The sequence below is a fragment of the Pelophylax lessonae genome (assembly GCF_965119305.1).
Source record: "Pelophylax lessonae genome assembly, chromosome: 3".
Classification (NCBI taxonomy): Eukaryota; Metazoa; Chordata; class Amphibia; order Anura; family Ranidae; genus Pelophylax; species Pelophylax lessonae.
The window spans coordinates 518,984,708-519,008,513 of record NC_138770.1 but is presented as its reverse complement, the minus strand read 5'-3'; the positions used below and the strand labels follow the sequence as shown (position 1 = coordinate 519,008,513).

General features: G+C 42.3%; 1 protein-coding gene across 1 annotated transcript in view; it reads right to left on the bottom strand.

Moving 5' to 3' along the window:
* ADGB (androglobin) overlaps nucleotides 1-23,806 on the bottom strand; it is a 488,973-nt gene that overhangs the window by 214,185 nt on the left and 250,982 nt on the right. The window contains exons 12-13 of the mRNA XM_082252536.1: nucleotides 2,030-2,078; nucleotides 787-898 (exon numbers count right to left, since the gene is read on the bottom strand). Of these exons, the coding sequence (XP_082108662.1) occupies nucleotides 787-898; nucleotides 2,030-2,078 (161 nt within the window). The remainder of the gene's footprint in view (nucleotides 1-786; nucleotides 899-2,029; nucleotides 2,079-23,806) is intronic.

The window sequence follows — 23,806 nt, the reverse complement described above, 5'->3', positions numbered from 1 at the left end:
AGCACATCGCGCTGCCCTACACTGCGGTGAATGACGTGTACATTTTGTACATTTTGAATAAAGTTTATTAAAAAAAAAGGAGCTCTGTTATGCGCTGAATCACGCACCACACTGCCCCCTACCTATAAATTGTATATAAAAAAAACATAACATATCAGTTAAATATTAATCGTTTTTAACTAAAAACATGTGGGGGGGGGGGGGCTCATTTACAGGATTTTAGAGACATAATGAAAAAAAAAAAACACAGCCAGCGTGTCCAAGAGCAGAGCAGAGTTTTGACAGAAAAATGCTTGGCATGCCTAAACGTGTGTAAATACGTCTAAATGCACCTAAACTCTAGGCACGTTTAGTGCTTAAGCGTTAATAATTTTAAATGGTCAGAAATTATTCATCTGCCCAATGAAATGAATTAACGCCCAAGCTCCTGATGCGCCTAAATGCGTTACACTCGTTTTTTTCTGCCAAAACTCTGCTGCAAGGAGAAAAGGAGTCTAGAAGACTTAGCAAAACGTCCAAAAAAAGGAAAATGAGAAAAAAATTACATTTAACATAAAATTTTCCGGAAGCTACATTTGTGCATTCAGAATAATCTTTTTTTAGCTGAGGGTGTTTAAAAACCTACGGAGCCTTTGTTAATTGCGGGGGAAGAAAACAACAACCAGTAACCATACTTTTATCAGATTTACATGTATTATAGATTTGTGAATTTGGTTGACATCAGCAAAAATGAATACTGGCAATTAAAATAATTATAATGATGATAATAATAAAAATATTACTCACTGAAAACATTTGCAAAAGTCCGAAAAATCCATCCAAATTTGTTTTGGTACCTCCTTTACTTCCATGGAGCTTGACATGTCTGTTTGAATATCACCATCAACAATTTCACTTTCTATGAGAATAAGAGACGCAAAGTGAGAACATTCTGGTCTAAAGAAATGCAATGCTGCCTATGTTTAAAAAGGAAATACAGCATTAATGTCTGTTATCAACAATAAGGGATCATTTTTGGTAATCGGTCCTATTTCTAAGGTCTAGAAGTTCTGTTTCTCTAAATTCATAAACTTATTATAAGCTATTTGCTGTGAATGTCCAATTTAAAGTGGTAGTAAACTATGTTTATTTTTACCTACGGATAGGCTTATAATTAAAGCTTACCAGTAGGTTAAATGCAAATCTCCTATACATGCACCGTTTAGGTGATATTCCAGTGAGCAGCAGCCGGTGACATCAAAGGTGCACGCGCTCTGAAGGAACGGCATACCCATGGCTTTCCTTCAAAGCTTTGTGCCAGTGATGTCATCGCAGCTCCGCCATTCAAGCAGACGCAGCCTATGAACCCGGATGGAAGACCAGGTGAAGATAGAAGCCTGTGCTGCAGTGACAGCTTGCAGTGGAGGGCTTAGCTTTAAGGTAAGTCTTTCATAGCGTGCTAGTATGCAACGCATACAAGCACAACATGCCTTTACCTTGCAGGGAGTGTTTTTTTTCTTTGTCTATGTTTACTACAGGTTTCAGAAGTGCCTGCATGTTCACTGGGGATAAATCCCCTCAGTCCCTCTTCCAGGGCCACATCGGGCAACAAGAAGAAGTGAGGGAAAATCCTTTTTTGACAGTGCTTTAACAAAGAAGGTGTCTTCACTGGGGTGCCCAACAACAGGGACTGATGCAAATGGTTAGGTGTGCAGTATACAGAACCTCATGTATTTCAGTTCTATATAAATAAGGGATATTACAAATATTAGATACTTATCTGCTGAATGAAAACTGTGATACTTACCCAGTTTATGTTAGCAAATCATACCATTTATTCTCTGACTCACTATTCTGGAACAGAGTGAAATGGTTCACTGGACAGGGTGGGGAAGAATGATTAGATCCCCTATGTCACTGGCACTGACAGGCTGCTAATAATCATTTAGCTGTTATTTTATTAACTTGTTCTTTTCTAGTGAAAAACACATTTTAATACATTTCAAGACTTTTATATCTGATAATTATTTAAATCATATTAAAATGTTACCTGTCAAGTTGGTTGGTGTGAGTATTTTGTCTTGACTAGTAGAGGTTACCTGTAGACATTAAAAAGAGTTCCTTTAAAGGTTGTGCATGATTAAAGACTTGCAATTTCACTAGAAATCATGTACATTGGATGCATGGATCCCATAATGCATATCGGGGTTTAGGTTGCTCTTACGTTAGGGTTGAGACTTGCATAAGGAATGCGACATGAGGAGCTAGAACACACAACAGGTGGGCAGGAAACCCCACAACACCAGGTTGACAAGAACAAGATCAATATTTGTGGGATATTTATTTATCACTGTTAGAGCCGGTTCACACTACCGCGACCAGAAAGTCGCCCCATGAAGGAGCGACTTTTTAGCGTGACTTTGAAGAGACTTGTAAGTGACTTTGAAGAGACTTAAATGATAGGCGACTTTGTCTGTGGGGAATGCCTGGGTAATCTTTTTCTTCTTCCTGGAAAGTCTGATCACAGTCGCTTGAAAATAGATAAGGATCCGACTTAGAGGCGACTAACATTGAAGTCTATGTGCACAAGTCAGATAGAGGTCGCCTTGAAGTAGTACAGGAACCTTTTCTGAAGTCGGAGCGACTTCAGTAGTGCATATTATGACGGCTCTCCTTCGTTTACATTGAATTTGTAATGACAAGAGACTTGGGGCGACTTGAGGGCACACAAGTCGCGTCCCAAGTCGGAGTAGTGTGAATCGGCTCTTAGAGTACCTAAGACAAAAAAAGTCAGTGTCTGACTCAGTCCACTAAGCAACACCTCTAACTTAAGTTTCACTTTTGTGAAGACTTTCTTTTGAAAGTACATCCCTTCTAAAATTTTAGAACATAGTTACTGTAAGTTTAAAGTCTTGCTGGGCTGGAAAAATAGAGTGACAGATGGGCTAAAATACTTTTTACTGTGGAAAAATGCTAGTCCATGCTACCCCAAGCGCAACTCACAGAAGTGAGTCATGCAATAGCTGCTGGAAGGGAGGATCAGAAGCAGTTGCGGAACAACCATGGATGTAGAGGTCGCACTTGCAACTGGGCCCTGGCGTTCCACCTCTGTAGGGGGGGGGGGGGGGGCGCTGCAGGACTGTAAGGCTCAGTTCTCACTGCAGCACCCCAAAATCATGTGACCTGCTTGTGATTTCCTTGTGACCTCCTTTTGTGATATAACATTTCAGTTCATGGCACTCAAATCGCACTATAGTCCCAGAAGAGTAGTGCAGGAACATTTTTGTTTTGATGCTGCTACTTGAGTCGCATTAATTAGGATGGCACCCATTAAAATTAATATGTCTTGAATTGTCATGTGACTTTATTTGTTGCAGTGTAAACCAGGGCTTATAAAGGGCATCAAGATGGGAGCAAAGGGCCTTGGGATCAGTGAGAAGGGCCTCTGGCCCAGCAGGAAGAAGAAAGTACCCCAGGACCAGAGCAAAGGGCCCCAGGACTGACAAAAAAGGCCCCGGAGTGGGGGGGCTTGATATTTTCTTGCACCCTGAAGGTCCTAGATATGCCTCTGATCAGAAGTCCAACTTCTGTTCATCATCTTCAGTAGTATCAACAGTATCAGTATCAAAAAAGCTAGGCTTTGCTGATGTAAGCACAAACTGTTATTATTTAATTATAAAGCCCAGCAACATTTTTAGATCTTCAAGGCTACGTTTAAATGCAAATAGAGTGCCTTGAAAAAGTATTTATATCCTTTAAAATTACCCTTACTCTAATAACTAACTAAAATCTAGTGGAACCAATTGCCTTCAGAAGTCACCTAATTAGTAAATAGAGTCCACCTGTGTGTAATTTAATCTCAGTATGAATTCAGCTGTTCTGTGAAGCCCTCGGAGGTTTGTTTGGAGAACCTTAGTGAACAAACAGCTTAATGAAGGCCAAGGAATACACCAGACAGGTCAGGGATAAAGTTGTGGTTAAGTTTAAAGCAGGATTAGGTTATAAAAAAAAACATCTCACAGAGCACTCTTCAATTTATCATCCAAAAAAATGGAAAGAGTATGGCACAACTGCAAACCTACCAAGACATGGCAGTCCACCTAAACTGACAGGCGGGACAAGGAGAGTATTAATTAGAGAAGCAGCCAAGAGGCCCATGGTAACTCAGGAGGAGCTGCAGAGATCCACAGCTCAGGTGGGAGAATCTGTCCACAGGACACATATTAGTTGTGCACTCCACAAATCTGGTCTTTATGGAAGAGTGGCAAGAAGAAAGCCATTGTTGAAAGAAAACCATAAGAAGTCCTGTTTGTAGTTTGTGAGAAGCCATGTGGGAGACACAGCAAACATGTGGAAGAAAGTGCTCTGATCAGATGAAAAACAAATTAAACTTTTTGGCCTAAAAGCAAAACTATGTGTGGCAGAAAACTAACAGTGCACTTCACCCTGAACACACCATCCCCAACGTAAAACATGGTGGCAGCAGCATCATGTTGTGGGGATGCTTTTCTTCAGCAGGGACAGTCAAGTCAAATACAGGGCAATCTTAGAAGAAAACAACCCTGAACATACAGCCAGAGCTACAATGGAATGGTTTAGATCAGAGCATATTCATGTGTTAGAAAGGCCCAGTCAAAGTCCAGAGCTACATCCAATTGAGAATCTTTGCAAGACTTGAAAATTGCTGTTCACAGACCCTCTCCATCCAATCTGAGCTTGAGCTATTTTGCAAAGAAGAATGGGCAAAAATGGTAGAGACATAACCAAAAAGACTTGCAGCTGTAATTGCATCAAAAAGTGTTTCTACAAAGTATTGACTCAGGGGGGCTGAATACAAATGGAAGCCACACTTCAGATCACTTTGGATATTTATTTTTAAAATATTTTAAAAAGGATTTATCATTTTCCTTCAGCTTCACAATTATGTGCCACTTTGTATTGGTCTATCACATAAAATCCCAATAAAACACACTTACGTTTTTGGTTGTAACATGACAAGATGTGGACCATTTCAAGGGGTGTGAATACTTTTTCAAGGCACTGGAAATTTCAACATTCTTAAAGCAGTATTAAATGCAAAAGCGTACACTTGTTATATTGCAGCTTACCAATTCTTAGATGTGGTGGCTGCATTCGTTTTTCCTTTTCAGGCTTTATTTCCTTTATTTTAACCTGGTAATCTAGTCAGTAAGTCTCTTGTTTTTTCAACAGAATAAGCTGTCCTACAGATGTAGCAGTTAGAAGGATGAGACAAAAGATTTAACACAGATAGATGTGCTTGTAATGATCAGTTTTTATTTATTGATGTAAAAACCTTTATCCCAAAAGGAATAGAACTGCTGCTCTAACTGCTTATAATGTGTTAGCTGCAGTTCAGCTTTGATTTGTTTGTCTAAATCTGCTAGTGCAACTAACAATCCCCTACCCCCAGATTGACAATACTGCTGTCCAAAGGTTTCTCACTCTAATACAGGAGGTGTGTTCCTGGCAAGATCAACAGGTTCTAACAGAGAGAAAAAGCCCAAAAAAACGAAAGCTGCCACCACATCTCATCAATGGTAAACTGCAATATACTACATTTTTGGTTTTGGGCTAAATGCCTCTTTAAATTTAGTAAAAAAAAGTAAATTTTAACAATCTTATACTACAGACATCCAGGATTTTTGCTAATTCAGAAATAATTAGAACCACATATTTGCTGCCGTCTGTTTCCCCATTGGGGACATTTTGAGGAACCTCCTGTCCTGGAAACAAACAAGAAAAGGAAATCTCCCTAAATTAAAAATAGGCAATTTTACCTTTAAAAGTGGTCACCAGAACAGGTAATCTAATTGAGAGAGATGTCTCTAGATGTCCTAGTAAGCCGGGCAGAAAATTATGTGAAATTTCCCCCAGAAGTACACAGATTACAAAGAAAACCTGGCAGATCTTTTAACCTTTCTTCACTATTATGTACAGTATCTCGCAAAAGTAAGTACACCACTCACATTTTTGTAAATATTTTATTATATCTTTTCATGTGACAACACGGAAGATATTACACTTTGCTTCAATGTAAAGTAGTGAGTGTGCAGCTTGTATTACAGTGTAAATGTGCTGTCCCCTCAAAATAAATCAACACACAGCCATTATTGTCTAAATCGCTGGCAGCAAAAGTGGGTACACCCCTAAGTGGAAATGTCCAAATTGGGCCCAAAGTGTCAATATTAAGTGTGGCCACCATTATTTTCCAGCACTGCCCTAACCCTTTCGGGCATGGAGTTCTCACAGGTTGCCACTGGAGTTCTCTTCCACTCCTCCATGACGACATCATGGAGTTGGTGGATGTTAGAGACCGTGCGGTCCTCCACCTTCTGTTTGAGGTTGCCCCACAGATGTTCAATAGGGTTTAGGTCTGGAGACATGCTTGGCCAGTCCATCACCTTTACCCTCATCTTCTTTAGCAAGGCAGTGGTCGTCTTGGAGGTGTGTTTGTGGTTGTAATCATGTTGGAATACTGCCCTGCGGCCCAGTTTCTGAAGGGAGGGGATCATGCTCTGTTTCAGTATGTCACAGTACATGTTGGAATTCATGGTTCCCTCAATGAACTGTAGCTCCCCAGTGCTGGCAGCACTCATGCAGCCCCAGACCATGACACTCCCACCACCATGCTTTTTAGGCAAGACACCCTTGTCTTTGTGCTCCTCACCTGGTTGCCGCCACACACGCTTGACACCATCTGAACCAAATAAGTTTATCTTGGTCTCATCAGACCACAGGACATGGTTCCAGTAATCCATGTCCTTAGTCTGCTTGTCTTCAGCAAACTGTGTGCAGGCTTTCTTGTGCATCATCTTTAGAAGAGGCTTCCTTCTGGGGTGACAGCCATGCAGACCAATTTGATGCAGTGTGCGGTGTATGGTCTGAGCACTGACAGACTGACCCCCCAACTCCTTCAACCTCTGCAGCAATGCTGGCAGCACTCATACGTCTATTTCCCAAGGACAACCTCTGGATATGACACTGAGCACGTGCACTCAACTTCTTTGGTTGACCATGGCAAGGCCTGTTCTGAGTGGAACCTATCCTATTAAGCCGCTGTATGGTCTTGGCCACCGTGCTGCAGCTCAGTTTCAGGGTCTTGGCAATCTTCTTATAGCCTAGGCTATCTTTATGTAGAGCAACAAATCTTTTTTTCAGATCTTTAGAGAGTTCTTTGCCATGTGGTGCCATGTTGAACTTCCAGTGACCAGTATGAGAGAGTGAGAGCAAAAACACCATATTTAACATACCTGCTCCCCATTTACATCTGAGACCTTGTAACACTAATGATTCACATGACACCGGGGAGGGAAATGGCTAATTGGGCCCAATTTGGACATTTTGACTTAGGGGTGTACTCACTTTTGTTGCCAGCGGTTTAGACATTAATGGCTGTGTGTTGAGTTATTTTGAGGGGACAGCAAATTTACACTGTTATACAAGCTGTACACTCTTTTCTTTTCTCTTTTCTTTTTCTTCAGTGTTATTACATGAAAATATATAAAATATTTACAAAAATGTGAAGAGTGTACTCACTTTTGTGAGATACTGTATTTTCATAAGTTGTGCTATGTGTCGAAAAATGAATACCCCATCTCAAGAATTTGGTATGCCTGCTGCTTTAAAAGATAAAGAGGAGATCAGGAATTGTGATGTAGCATTGGGGAAAAGAACATCCCTGACAAGTTTCAACAGCACCCCGAAGAGCCTGCAGTGCCTTGGGACCTCTGTCCATGAGCTTTCTGGCACCCGGGCTGATAGGGCATTCCCTGAGAGGAAAAAGGCCTTACTGCTTAATTCTTTGGGCTCAGAAGGGTATCATATCATTACAACTCTGGGGGTAAATCCTGTATATCCTGCAAGACTACAGGCCCTGGAATGGAGTCAAAAGGGTATATGTCAAACAGGTTTCTCACTGATGCAGGTTGAGGGGCTCCAGAATGTGGATTCTGAGTGTAGAAAACTGCAAAAACATTTCTGGATTGGTAATTTCTGGATTGGGTTGAGGAGTTCAGAGACTTTGAAGAGCCTTTGGAGGGATGAAGCCTCTAACCCTATGTCCACATCTTATTGGAAACCAGAACGTGTAGGTATGGAAAGCCTTTTTTAGGCAAAGTGCTGCCTGTGGTTCAGGGCCCCTTCCCTTGACACAAGTTACTGCACGGGCAGTGTGTAAACATACACCGGAAGAGTGAGTTGTGGCCGCAAGGGGAGACAATCTGACCAGGCCAGTGCCTGAGAGAGATTTTAAGTTATTTTGTGTAGCTAGGCAAGAGCCTGTGCAGCACAAGGTGGGCAGAGTTATGACAGCCAGGAGGCTGACGAATTTATGTTCTATTGTGGTGGTGCTGATTTTGCAGGTTTTTACTGCTTTTTAATGTTAGGTATGACATAGATGATTAGATTTTCTTTCCTTCAACCACTGGTCAGTGTTGATAGGGGAATCTCTCCCATGTGCTATTGTGTTCCACTGGCGGGGGGGCGTGGACAGCCTTCACTGCTGGCAGAACACAATGATTATTGCTAGCAGCTATAGCTGATGGCAGCAATCGCATGCCAAAACTCTGACAGGCTGGTTGTACTAAAGTTAATCAATGGATCAACTTCAGTACAACCAGCCTGCCCATACATGGATTGAATCTTGGCCCGTCCATGCTGAACTGAATTGAGATTCAATCCATCTATGGCTGGCTTTATGGATTCACCCTCACTTTCTGTCCTGCTGACCACTTTTTTTTTACCAGACAGAAAGTAGGGGGATCTCTCTATTAGCAATGCAAGCAGAAATAAAATGCTTTTTATTAGTTGAGTAGGGGAGGGCTAGAAGACCTGTGTGATTTTTGTTGTTGTGCCCCTGTTGCAGATTTCCCTTCTATCCTAAATTAGAAAAAAAAAATGTTTTGGCTTAACAGACAATATGGAAGGAGACAAAGAGGTGCTCAATCTGTCTTTGTGTGTATGCAATAAAAATAATGAACTGCTAGGAATCTCTGCATCTCTGAGATATGACATTCACTTTCCCCAAGACTAGAAAAAATGTTTGCTAGAGGTATGCTATAATCTATTTAAAGTGCAGTTCCAACTGATACCAAGTTGTTTCCAAACAATATATTAATGTCAGACCAGTGTGCACTGTGCACAACACAATGTTGGTGGGATGTGTGGTGCAGTGCAGTGCTGCACTTTTCTACCACGCATTGGATGGCAACATACTGTATGTCAGTGCACTGCAACGCAATGCACTACTCCACGCTGCAGTGTGGAAACATACACTATATTATTAAAAGTATAGGGGCACCCGCCTTTACACGCACATGAACTTTAATAGCACCCCTGTTTTAGTCCGTAGGGTTCAAAATTGGGTTGGCCCACCCTTTGCAGCTAGAACAGCTTCAACTCTTCTGGGAAGGCTGTCCACAAGGTTTAGGATTGTGTCTATGGGAATGTTTGATCATTCTTCCAGAAGCGCATTTGTGAGATCAGCAAGGTCCATAAAGACATAGATGAGCGAGTTTGGGGTGGAGGAACTTGACTGGCCTGCCCAGAGTCCTGACCTCAACCCAATAGAATACCTTTGGGATGAATTAGTGCGGAGGCTGTGAGCCAGTCCTTTACGTCCAACATCACAAATGAGCTTCTGGAAGAATGGTCAAACATTCCCATAGACACACTCCTAAACCTTATGGGACAGCCTTCCCAGAAGAGTTGAAGCTGTTATAGCTGCAAAGGGTGGTCCAACTCAATATTGAATTCTACGGACTAAGACTGGGATGCCATTAAAGTTCATGAGCGTGTGAAGGCAGGGCCCCAATAGTTTTGGTAATATAGTGTAAATGTGGATGCGCATTTGTATTGAAAAGGCATGTATTTGCAGTGCTAAATTAGTTCATTTAGACTCTGGTAAATTGAACTCCACACAAATTCAAGGCAAATGAACTTTACAGAACAAATTATGGTTACTTTTATCTTACTTCCTCCTATCTAAGTGGATGCCCTATCGGGAGAAACGCGTCAGAGAGGAGGCGCCGCGTCATCACATCTAGACCTGGCAGCGGTCCGCACTGCAGGCGGACCCCGCCATACAGCTCCTCCGTGAGGGAACTCGCTATTATTGTCTTCACAACTGTAAGTGCAACCATTTGTTTTTAATAAATATCTACTGTTGGTAATGCACTATTGCGGTCCCCTCTGTTGTGTCCCCTATTATTGAGGTCAACCAGACTAAGGAGTTACAGCAGCCAATCAGAGTCTAGTCACCTTTGGCAGGATCTTCTTTCGTCAGGCTTTCTGACTGGGTCTGTTCCTCTTGGACACAAGCAACTACATCAGCCATCCTAGAGTCCAGTAACCCCCAGCAGGACCACTCATCACCATAGAACCAGGCTTCTTGTTTGGCTTTTGTCCGGTAAGAGTCTAGGGAGCACGAGTGTGTCAGAGTGCCTTCTGTATTTCTGGGAATTTTTCTACCTGGCTGCATGACCTTTGGAGCGGTCATATTCATATATGCCCACGTTTGAACTTCTGGTAAGAGGCCAAGCTGGTGGTGGGACTTTGCACCTTCCAATCACAGTTCACCTTTCCCCAAGCTGGAAGTTTATGTCACCATTTTTTGCACTTTATTTATGGACTTATAACATGGACGTTTATTGCACATTGGTGTATCACTAGTCACCTTCTGGACATTTTTTGTTTTACACGAATTGCATACGTTTTCATTTTTTTGCATTATTATTGCATTTTTGGTTTATTTGTTTGCATCATTTTGTATGTTGCACATATGCATTAGGGCAGCGCACCTGATTTCTTTACATATTCTACAACATACACTCTAAGGTAGCAGCACACCCTATATTGAATCAGCGCACTTTCCTACCCACCATAGGCAACATTCACACCTGAGTGTATCGTTTTTAGGGCGCTTTCTTTTTGGGTGTTTTTCAGGCATTTTTTTGGCATTTTTTTTCAGGCATTTTTTTGCAGGGGTTTGGAGGCAGGCATTGACATTAGTGATCGACCATTATTGTTTTTTTATTGCCGATACCGATATTTTGGTCATCGGATATCAGTATCGGCCGATATTGGCCAATATTTTTGGACATTTAAAATAATTTTTCTTTTTTCGTTTTCACAGGTACAGTTGTGGAGGGATTTGGGGGTCTAAAATACCCCAAACCCCTCCTCTGCACTTAAAAGCATTCAAAACATTCAAGTTTGGCTGTTTTGAATGTTGTCATTTTTTTAACCACTTAAGCCCCGGAGGATTTGGCTGCTAAAGGACCAGGGGTTTTTTTGCGATTTTTTACTGCGTGACTTTAACGGACAATTGCGCGGTCGTGCGACGCTGTACCTAAACGAATTTGACGTCCTTTTTTTCCCACAAACAGAGCTTTCTTTTGGTGGTATTTGATCACCTGTGCGATTTTTTGATCACGCGCTATAAACAAAAAAAGAGCGTAAATTTTGCAAAAATAACAATATTTTTCACATTTTTTTATATGAAATTCCCCAAAAAAAAAAGTAAAAATCAAAATGTTTTAACATTTTTCGGCCAATTTGTTTTATGCTACCTATGTTTGGTAAAAAAAATCGCAAAAAGCGTATTTTGATTGGTTTGCGCAAAAGTTATCGCGTTTACTAACAAAGAGAAAGATTTTTGTCATTTTTGGTGTTTTTTTTTTTAACGCGTAATGGCGGCGATCTGCGTTTTTGTTTTCGGTACTGCGACATTGCGGCGGACAGATCGGACCCTTGACTGACATTTTTGACACTTTTGGGGTTACCAGTGACATTACTGCAGTAATCAGTGCTATACATATGCACTGTTACTGCAAAAATGACACTGGCAGGGAAGGGGTTAACTTTATTGGACAGGGAGGGGTTAAGTGTGTCCTAGGGGCGTGCTTTCTACTGTGTAGGGACATTCCTATTGGTGTAAAAGCAAAGATCAACCGTTCTACATAGTAGAACGGTCAGATCTTTACTTTTACACAGGGAGAACTGACAGGCAGCTTGTTTACACAAGCTGCTCTGTCTTTCTCCCTTCACAGGAGCGATCGCAGTGTGACTGGCGGACATCGAGTCCGCCGGTCACACGCACTGACTTGCCTGTGAACGAGCCGCGGCGGGCGCGCGCCTCGGCGGGCGCGCGCCCGCCCGCGATAGGCTCGCAAGTCAGTGACAGGCGAGTGACGTACCGATACGTCACTCTGCCTGGCCGGGGCTGACCGCCGCAGTATATAGTCGTGCGGCGGTCGGCAACCGGTTAATCTGGTGCCAAATACCCGGAAGTGATGTCATGACATCACTTCCGGGTTTTTTTTACATGGAGACCCGATCAGAGTCGTATGCGGCTTTGATCAGGTCTTCTCTTCAATGGCCGTGGAGGTAGGATGCCCGGGTCTCCCAGGGTGGCGGAACACGGCGGGATGCCAAGCAGTGCACTCCCGCCAGGGGACGTCCCCTCCCGGCTCCTTGTAATGACAGCCGAATGGCTTCTCAGCCGCATCGGTTGTCATTACAAGACAGCCGACCGTTGGCTATGGACGCCGGTACCGGGGTGATGCCTCTAAGCTGCAGGCATCACTCTGGTACAGCACTTTCCTGGAATATCGGCAATATCGGTAACCTCAGGGGCCGATTCCAATATATCAGGGAAAGTGCATATCTCCCCCCCCCCATATATTGGCATTGCAGATAATCAGTCGATCCCTAATTGACATCTTACAAAAACGCTTGTAATCTGCCAAAAAAGAAGCTCATGCACCTTTTTGAGCTTCAGGCGTTTTGCTTCAGGCAACAAAATGCTCATATGTGAACAGGGGCCATTGAAATGAATGGGTGTTTTGGGACTTCAGAGATGAACGTTTTACGAGCAGAAAAACGCTCAGGTGTGAACAGGGCCTAATATAAGAACAGATATGAAGCAGAAGCATTGCTTCTGAAGGTACATTTTACACCATCTACAGAAAAGCAATGTGTGCTTTCCGCAGGAAGCTTCCGTAGAAGCTTTAGGGTGCCTTGTTTCTTTTGCTAAAAACTACGGGTGAATAAATGTAATGTATTCACCACAGGGAATTCTTAGATATTCCTTTACTCAGTGTCGGCAGAGAGTGACAGCTTTTGAAAGTACATGCATTTACTATTTTATACTTTTAAATAAAACAATGCTGATGTTTATCCAACACTTTTAAATAAAAAAGAAGAATGATTGTATTTTATCTCAAATTCAAAAGCCCAGCACCAGCTAAAACGTAGAGCCGCTTTCAGGATTTTATCCCTTGTCTCTCCCTATTGAGTAGATTTCTTGTCAGGACACAGAGTAACAGAAAAATTCTCCAGCATCGTCATAGACAAAGGCAAAATATTTTAGTAGAGTGAGGGTTTTTATTGATGCCAGTGTCTTCCTGTTCTGGTGAGAACTGCACACTCACCCATATAGTGGCAGGAAGTGAGGGATAGCAATAAAAACGTGACAGCAATAGACTGGGAAGCCATTAAAGTTCATGTGCGTGTCCCAATACTTTTGGTAATGTATTAGTGTGAAAAATTGCATGGGAAAATGGACGTTGATGGCACAACACAACCTTAAACAGGGCTACAATGAATTTAAAAATAAAAGCATTTTATTACAGTATCTTTAAAAGTACAATCAGTTACGATACAGATACAAGACATTAATAACCAAAATGGACCAGTGTCCTTAGCGTTGAATGCAATTGCCCAGAAGCCTATTGTAACCTTAGGTCCCTTGGCCAGGGACTTCCTATATACCAAATATGGTGGGCGCCCAACACAATGGCAGCGTGTCTGACACTCAAATAGATACTTTGGTAATGTATTGTAAATGAAGTATCACATTTCCCATTCATAGCAGTGCAAAACTGACAGCTTCCCCCATGCTATGGGCCTTTTAACATCATGTGCTGTGACAGTGACCTGTATTTTTTCACCCTTGACAAAAGCAGGTAATTGCAAGGGAACATAGACAACAATGTTTTTCTATGTGCCTTGTTCACACCACAACTTTATGTACATGTGCACAAATGCAAACTGTCTGCATTTTAACACAACACATTTGAATGCATGTAAATGCAACATAGCGCAAATAAAAGTAAATATACAACAAATAAATTATTAATAGTATTTTGTCCCTTCCAAGGACCTGCCACTTTACAATGGATGACATGAAAATGCATGCCAAATGTAAAGTGCAATGCACATAAAAATCTCGCTAAAATGCCCATCAACACCCATGCGTATTGTGCTGGGTTTAGAAGCAGTATGGGCTCCCTAAAGCCTCGTACACACGCAACGATTATCGGCCGACCGATCGTCCGACTTTTGTCCAAGTTGTGTTTTGTTGGCTGGAATGTGCCTAGACTGCACACGAATTTTCTCGGCCAACAAAATTCTACTTCATAAGTGATGTCATGTGTTGGTTTGTTTTCTTTGTGTTTTTTCTTCACTGAACATGCCCAGACTTGCTCATCAGATTTTTCCCTGTCGAAATCTGTACTGACTGCATGAAAATCAGCCGTTGTGTTGACGGCCAACAAAAATTTTATAGCCTGCACACCAGGATTTTTTTCGGCCGAAAAGTCGGAGTCGGTTGTCGGAAGCATCATACTAACAAGCCAAAAATCGGCAGATCGGACGTTGGCCGAAATTTCCCTGCCAATTTTCGACGCGTGTGTACGGGGCTTTAGGGCCCATTTACACTGGCCCGCACAGTAAAATGCTTACTTTTTTTTAAACTTTATTTAAAATGTTACATAGCACTGCTAAGTGGTGTCATGCGATGCCAAACAGTGCACTTAAGAAAAATGCAAACATGCTGCATTTTTCCACACTGCATCGCACATCACATCAGAGTTGTGGTTTGAACAGGGCACATAGAGGACATTGGTTTTCTATGTGCCCTAGCTGTGACCTGCGTTTAAAAAGTGCAGAAAAATGCAGGTTTTCCCACATAGTGGGAAAGAGCCCTAAAGGATGTCCACTTTCTATTTGTATTGCCGGGTGAGGCTGCTCCCTCATCACAATGCTGGAAAAAAAAAAAGATATGTCATTCCAACAAAAAACCTAGTTCTCTATGAAAATGAAACCTAAGAAAGAAAGAATGATCAGCAAAAAGGTAAAAACCCCCTTTGAGAAATGAAAATTTGCACCCTGAAGCTATCAATTTAATCAAAGAATATTACATATTTGTTTTTTTAATTAACTGAGTATTCTGTTTGAATCCAACAGTTTAATGAAAATTCAGAGTTCAGAGTTGAATTATATTACCAATTACGTAAAGATTAGCCTTCAGTGATATTAGAGAAATTAACAATTTTATGATATGATATTAAGCTCTCATATATAATTAATATGTGAAATAATGAGGAAGGAGCAGCTTGTCATTTACAAAACAGAGTGTCACCACGTATGAGTCACAAATTCGATACGGCACATGAGTCATCTCTAATTCCATCAGGCACTAAGAACATATTTGCATTTGCTGGATACATCAAATCATATCTCCATTTTGGAAAACATGGAAATCATATGGAGAAAGAGACACCTGACAATTCTGTAATAGCTCAGGATTGTAATGTACAGTAAGTTGTGCAGTAGGAATGATATCCCTTGTTGGTATAGAAAGGCAAAAGCATGGTTGCACAGAAAACGTCATGTAATAATTTTCTTGCATTTAGCCCCGGTTCACATATATGTAATGCGGGAACCAGCGCGATTGCAGTTCCGGCCCCCGCATCGCATGTCACCTGCCGGAGCTTCACACTGCCATCTGCAAACTGCTGCAGGTGTCAATGCAAAGTTAATGACACCCCCAGATCGGCTCGCAGATCGCAGTGCGGACTGCCAAATAGTGCAGGAATCAGATTGCATGAGTGTGAACACACATGTGATCCGCTTCCATTGCAGACCAAAAAAGGGATCCTGTGACATTTTAATGTGAATGCGATACAAATTCATCCATACAATCTGTATGGCTGAATTTGTATCGCACAGACATCGCATGTGATCTGCACAGCAGACACACAGTGCTCTGCAGCCTGGGGAGCAGATAGGTCATGTGTGTTAGAGCTAAAGGTTGGTGAAAAACTGCAAAACTGTGTTTGTGGAGACTGTCAAGTGGAAGGCTTTGACAGCCTGATAGTTAAGATTGCCCTTTGTGTAGTTCGTTCCGAGACATGGCTAGATTTTTGTTTTTAAAATTGTTGGACTATTTATTTTTGGAGTACTGTACAGCACCTGTATATAGCCTAAAGATAGTCCCAATAAACACATCACTGCTACTGTATTACCGGACTGGTAGCTGTATGTGAGTGCCGGTTCACATTTGTGCGATGCGGGAATGCTGCGAATATAGAGCGTGTTCACACATCGCACCCGCACCCCTGGCAGTTCACACTGCCATATGCGATACACTGGGGGTGTCAATTAAAAGTTAACGACACCCCAGATCAGATCGCATATCACAGTGCGATCTGAAAGTTCGCACAGAATCAGATCGCACTAGTGTGAACCACCATGCGATCCGATTCTGCTGCGGACCAAAAAAAGGGTCCTGTACGTGTTAAATGGGATTGCGGTGCAAATTCAGCCATACAAACTGTATGGCTTAATTTGCACCGCACAGAGATCGCATGTAATTTAGGAGCAGTGCGCTCCAAATTACATGCGATCTCTGTGATCGCACAAATGTGAACCGGCACTGAAAAGGTTGCTCACCCTTAGGCTCCTTTCACACTAGCGGACCGTTCAGATCCGGTGGTGGGCGGTTACATGTTTCGGAGCTCACGAAGGAGCCGAGCTCCGAAACATGTAACCGCCCACCACCCGCTCTATTGGACACCAGCCGCTGCGTCCACACCCTGCCTTCAGGAAATCTCATGCCGACCAGGCGGACGCATCTACAGGAAGCGGATCACCGGATGTCCTCATTGCAACCACTCAGCACAGCGGATAGGAAGACTCCAGACAGATCTTTGCTATGCCCATGTCACATTTACCAAATGTGAGTGCTTTTATACTTTTAACCTAATAAATACTCAGAGCCTACTGCACTTAGAGGCGCCTTGTCTTTTTATCTTTATCACTTTCAGAGCAGCTTCTCCTCTCCAGTGCTGCGAAGTGCAGTGTCTCACCTAAAGCCTGCTGTATTCCATGGAAGCGCCCATACAACAAACCCGTTCAGATCCGCCTGTCAGTTTTTCAGGCAGATCTCAATGGATGCCCCATGCATCTCTATGGGGCATCGGATGTCCACTGACATCCGATCCGGTCCGTCAAATCTGGACGGATGGAAACCCTATTTTCCATCCGTCCAGCGGATCGGATGGGATCAGATGAGAACACACAGGAGGTCCGTTCTCATCCGATTCCCTCATAGAGAACAGCTAGGACCTGACAGCTCTGTTTCCGTACACAGCGCGGAGACCGAGCTGCCATCCGCCTGCTCAGACAAGCTTAAACAGGTGAATCCTGATTACCAAGAGGGCAGGATATACCCCTGTTTTACTGGCATCACCCGACCCAGGAGGAGGGTGCAGTCTCGGCCCGCTTCTAGCGCTCAAAGTGACCGCAGTTCACCAACCACCTGTGAAAGTGAACGCCCTACCGAAAACCCATCCACCGACAGTGAAACTGGTACTTCCAGGAAGCTCTGAAACACCTACCACTGAAAGCAACGTGTCAGTTTTTCCCGGGGGTGGCGGGGTAGAAAACACTGAGAGGCCTCAAAACTCTGCGGCGCCTATCAAACCCGGAGCGGGTGACAGTGGTGGGACAGACGTGTCCAGTGATTAATCTTTTAACAAGGAATATCACAGAAGGGGAAATGCTTCTCCTGTCTAAGGGCCTATTCTTCTGCCCTACATCCTGGTTCAATCAATTCGACTTTGAAGTCGAGATGCTCAAATTTGAAAGGGTACTTAAAATCAAACAGTTTTTCTCTACACAACCCCAGACAGCGACAGCAATCAAGAGGGAACCGTTTAAGCTGAAGAACAAATTCATGCCTTTCAGACAGTACCAGTCCATTGAGAGTCACACAAGAACCGTGAAACACGATGTCTATACTGGGATCCATAAGAGGACTTTTATCAACCTTATTCCTGAAGAACTCTCAGCTTTGAAAACATTAAGGGATGACAAAAACACAATACCTGCTGATAAAGGTGGATCATCTGTTACTACGCAGAATATAGGGACAGTATGCTAATGATGTTGGCTGATAACACGAACTATGTACAACTTATCAATGACCCCATACACAGCACAAGAAATGCATTAAATCTCTGGTCGGCATTGGCTGATCGAATGGGTGGATCTCTTTGGATACCGCCTAATTCCTGAGAAATGAAAATCCACGTCTACCAGTGATCTACGGATTGCCTAAAATCCACAAGGGCACTATCTGCTTAAGTTTCGTCACATTGTGTCTGGTTCTGGGTCAATTGCTCAACCTCTGGCATAATGGATCAATTTCCATGTACAGCTGATGGTCAAGAACTTACCAGCCTATGTCAGGAACACAAGTGATTTATTGGATAAATTAGCAAGATTCTCTACTTTTGACAAGGATTGGCTACTAGCGACTATGGATATCTAATCCCTATACACCAGCATACCTAATGAGGCCGGTTTGGCAGCAGTAATATATTTTTTTTTCTAAATCGAAGGTCCAGAATCTCCCAGTTGATTTTTTGATTGAATGTCTGCACTTTATACTGGAAAATTGTTTCTTTGCGTTCGAGGGTAGAGAATATACCCAAATACGATGTACAGCTATGGGCAGCTCTGCAGCCCCCTCGTTCGCAAATTTATTTGTTGGTTATATGGAGGAATGTGATTTTTTTACAACATCTGCATTCTCTGAACATGGTAAATGCTGGTTAAGTTGTATCAAAGATATCTTTCTGATCTGGGATCGTAGTGAATCCGATTTCTCTGCTTGTGTTGATTGCTTGAATGGGATTTCCCCTGGCATTGTCTTCAATCCAGAGCTTTCTGCCCAAAGTATCACCTACCTTGATGTTAAAATGAAGAATATGCATGGGTCACCCAGCACCAAGATTTTTACAAAACCAACAGACAGGAACACCTTGCTCCATTATCGGAGTGCACCATTATTGGTTCACAAACATGGAAAGTCTTTAAGGGACTTACTTGTCCAAGCGGACCCTAGACCTAAATATGCTATAACAGTCACCAAGATATCACATAAACGGGGCTGTTACAAACGTCATAATTGCAATGTTTGCAATTCTTTAATAAGTATGCGGTGAAGCTTTTACACATCCATATAGCGGCAAGCCTTACAGAATAAGCAATTATGTCAATTGCAATACAGAATATTGTGAATACCTCCTAAAATGTCAATGCTAATTTGTGTATGTTGGGAAGACGATCGACCCCTTTAAACTGAGATTTCAAAGACATAGGAGTGACATTAGGACTGCCTTTGCCAAGGTAGCAAATTACATTCCCATTGACCTTTCCAAAACTGTGGCTGTTCATTTTGTTACAAAAACACCAGGTACATGAACTAAGATGTATGGTAATTGAGCACGTTGACCGTTCTGTAAGGGGAGGTAACCATGACTGTCTCCTCTTATGTAGGGAATCTTACTGGATTGACACATTGAATAAGGTACAGCCTAAGGGCCTCAACTCCAATTTGTCTTTTACCTGCTTCCTTGATGAAAGATAATTTTGGCATTTGGTACATTCAGGATCCCACATGTACATAGTGTGTGTGGACTATCTCTCTCATTGTCCTTTCCTGTTTACTCCCTAGTCCCCCCTTTCCCCAGCAAACCCTCCCCAAATCTCCTCTCCCAGCTCAAATCCTCTCTCCCTAAATCTCCTCTAACAGCTCAAATCCTCTCCCTCCCCAAATCTCCTCCCCCAGCTCAAATCCTCTCCCTCTCCAAATCTCCTCTTCTCTTCCTCCTTTTCTCCTATTTCTTTTTCTTTCCTTTCCCCTCTCAGTTTTTTCTCCTTCATAGTTACATAGTTACATAGTAGGTGAGGTTGAATAAAGACAATAGTCCATCCAGTTCAACCTGTGTAGGTGTGTGTGGCTGTAATCATCTCACATACCCCTGAATGTTCTGATCCTTGAGATGTACGTCTAAGAGTCTTTTGAAAGCCACCATACTTCCCGCAGAAACCACCTCTTGTGGTAGAGAATTCCACAATCTTGTAGCCCTAACAGTAAAGAACCCCACATGTTTCCTGAGGTTAAAACGCTTCTCCTCTAATCGCATTGTATGCCCTCGAGTCCTCATGCAATCCCTCCGATTGAATAGCTTTTTTTCCTTTTCTTTTTTTTTTGCCTTTTTTCTACTTTCTTTTTCTTCCTTCCCTTTTTCTCTTTGTTCCTTTCCACTCTTTTCCTTGTGTCTGCTTTTGTTTCTGTTCATGATTTTATTCTTTTATTCTTTTTTTTCATCTTTTTTGTTTTCTTCATTTTTTCATTTTTAATTTTTCTTTAATCTCTTATTATTTTTTATTTATTTATGTTCTATTTATTAATTTTTTTGTTTATTGTCATTTTTTATTTATTTTATTTTTTATTTAACATTCATTTCATTTTATTATTTTTATTTTTCGTTTTTTTTCACCTTACTCAAGTTTTAATTTGCGATTTTTGATTTTTGCTCTTTATTTTTCACCTGTTGCATTCTTTATTCTTTGTATAGGTCATTTGTCTTCTTCTCTGCTTTCTTCCCTTTTTTTTTTAGCCCCCCCCCTTTTCCCTTTTTTCCTCTTTTTTCTTGTTTTCTTTCCTTTTCATGTTCTCTCTATCTTTTTTTATCTTTATGGCTATTGTCACTTGAGTTCTCTCAATTTCTCTCTCTTTGGACAGCTGGCTCTGTTTTCTTATCATGCCTCCCCATTGCACAATGTTGCACAGCTCTTTCACACTTTCTCCTTATCACACTAGGTGGCACTGTCGTCCCATCTGACCGGTCCTATCTGATAGACTTTCCGTCAGCCACCGTGGCGTTTGCCATTGCTACGGCAACAGAGTGCGGACCACCTAAGTGTATTGGCCACATGGCACACGCGCCACAGCGTGTATGCTATTGGAGGCTTTGCTACACGCCTCCTTGTTGCCAAGCTACATGAGTATACAAAGTTCAGGAACTGTATGGCCCACAGCTCAGTTGGAAACACACAGTCTTTTGATTAAATGATCATTTTGGCTTTGCACAGTGACCAGCATTCCCTGGCACTTAATACTTGTTCCTTACTTAATACTTGTTTGCTAATTCTCTGGGTATCCATGTTGCATGGGTATTAGTTTGGGCATGAGTTTATACTGGGCATATTGGCGGGCCTGTGACATTTTGATGCCAGGGGGCAGGGCTTAGTCACAATTGTTTGCACTGATTGGTGGAATGAATGTTAAATACTTGTTTGTTTGCATTTCACATTGTCACTTGCCTGACGAAGAGGCCCTGCATGGCTCTGAAACGTTGCTGTATATTAAGTGACCACGGAATAAAGTTTTAGACCCTTTTAAGGAATCCTTGGTGTGCTGATGAGATTTCTTCACTATTGATGAAAAGGGGAAAATATTTCAGAGAGAGAAGAGGACAGACAAATACTGATCTATATCTCTTATTCACCTCCAGGCCCCAACCACCTGTACAATCCACATAGGAGAAGTGGTGGTCACAGTCAGCTCTCTAGAACATATGGCCCCCCAACAGTGTTTACATCAGGACCCAAAACTCTTTCCCTCTCCTTCAGGGTTGAGCACTGAAAGCAATGTCTCAAAAGCAGGAGTTTAGAGAGCCACCAGTTCAGACTGCCACTTCACCCACCTGCAAGTGATGAGCTATCTGATCTACTTCTATCTCAACCTCGAGACAATATTTTGAATCCCTGGCATCTTTGTGTGTGAATGGGGTGCATAAAGATATAGAAGCAATTTGGCAATCTGGTACCCACCTCGAGGACAAAGTCTCAACTGTCATGGCAGTATGACAGATGCCATTATGCAGTGCCTCACCAACATCAAACACAAGTGATCTCAGCAAGTTCAAAATCTATCCCTCATATGCCAAGATTACCTTGAGTATTTAAACAGGAGGAGTAGCATAAAAATCCAAGGTATCCTTCAAGCAACAGCAAACACAGATCTTAAGGCGATGGTACCAGGGATCAACAAAAGACAAACCTCCCTTTTACCCAATAAAAAATGATTGGGTGCACAGGATCAACGTACCTGCAGGTGAAGTGAGGTCTTTCCCCAGATATGTATTGTGCAGAATTTATATTTGCACACTCAAAGAATAAACAATACATAAGGCATTGTCCAAAGGTATTTTTTTTCAATGGAACTGAGATACAGCTTCTGCCAGACCTCTCTCTCTCAGAATGCCATTAACAAGATGACATCCCAAGCACCTACTGGATGCCATCTAACAATCTGGCCGCACATTTACCTAGGGCCACCCCTTCAGCCTACAAGTGGTGAAACATAAAGGAGGGGGAGGGGTGAAAAAAGTAGAGCAAACAGAATCTGGAGCACCTGTGAAGAGTAACAAATCACCTCTAGCTTCAGCTTGTTCATTTACGATTTGAAAATAAGAGCTAAAAGCTGACTGGTTGCCATGCACAGCTCCATCTTAGTAAATTACACCCTCCAACATGCAAGACAACTCCAGAGTCTGTTGTAGCTCACAGACTGGATATTCACAGAACCACTGTCTGTACCAGGACCACAGTGCATCCGCAGAACCCAGCAGTCTTGATTCAAACCTCGGGATCAGATCTCAGAACCCAGTAACCAATGAAGCCTGATAGAGCAGCAAGACAAGATGATGTAGCAGCATTCACTACGCAGTGTCCCAGATTCTTTATTGATCACTGTCAAAGCATTTTGGCACACAGGATGCCCCTGATGACTTTGGTTGTGACAAAACGTGTAGAGCGGAGCAACATCATGTCGCTATCAATCAAAACCAGAAGTACGTCACCATATCCCTGGAATTTGGATTTTCAATACAGCACTGTTTTTAGAGTTCTATGACCTGATGTGAGCTAATGTGGAATAAAAATCCCTGTATTTTTTCTTTTTCTGCAGCGTTTGCTAGAAAGGGCATACTGTATAGCAGTTTGCAGAGGGCTTTTCCAGTATTTCTAGTGCTAACATGTGGTCACACCTCTTTAGCACCTGATGGATTAGATACATGTAGAAGTTATTAAGATTTGAGCACAGGTATATCTTGGTCTCTGTCCGGTCATCGTGGGGCCGCAATAATCACCCGGCAGGTAAGTATGGATGGTCCGCAGGCTGCCCCGAGGTGTTCCAGGTAAGTACAGAGGAGGATGGTGAAGATTATCAGGAGATTGAATCAGGATGGTAGCAGAGCTTCAGCAGGACACGTCTGCTCACATCACGCACTGGCCACGCCCCCTGAGCACAGGTATATCTTACTTCAATTACAATAATGGATGACACATTAAAATGACCACCACTGAACAAAGCTTAGTTAAAGAATAACTTGCTGTTTGCACATTTTAAGCTTGACTGTTATTGTTTGGCACTGTTCTGTGGACCCTGCAACACCACTTACACTCAAGCAACCACATAGGTTTTGCCTAGTACAACAATCACATACATTCACCTCCATGTCCCCGAGGGTAAATCTTTTATAGCCCTTCCAAGACAATGAATTTGTGTATATTCCAAAGACAGCCCTATAGCAGGCTAAGACTTTAATACCAGAGGTGCTGATCTCTACTGCAATCACTCAATACAATCATATACTGTAGGTAACTC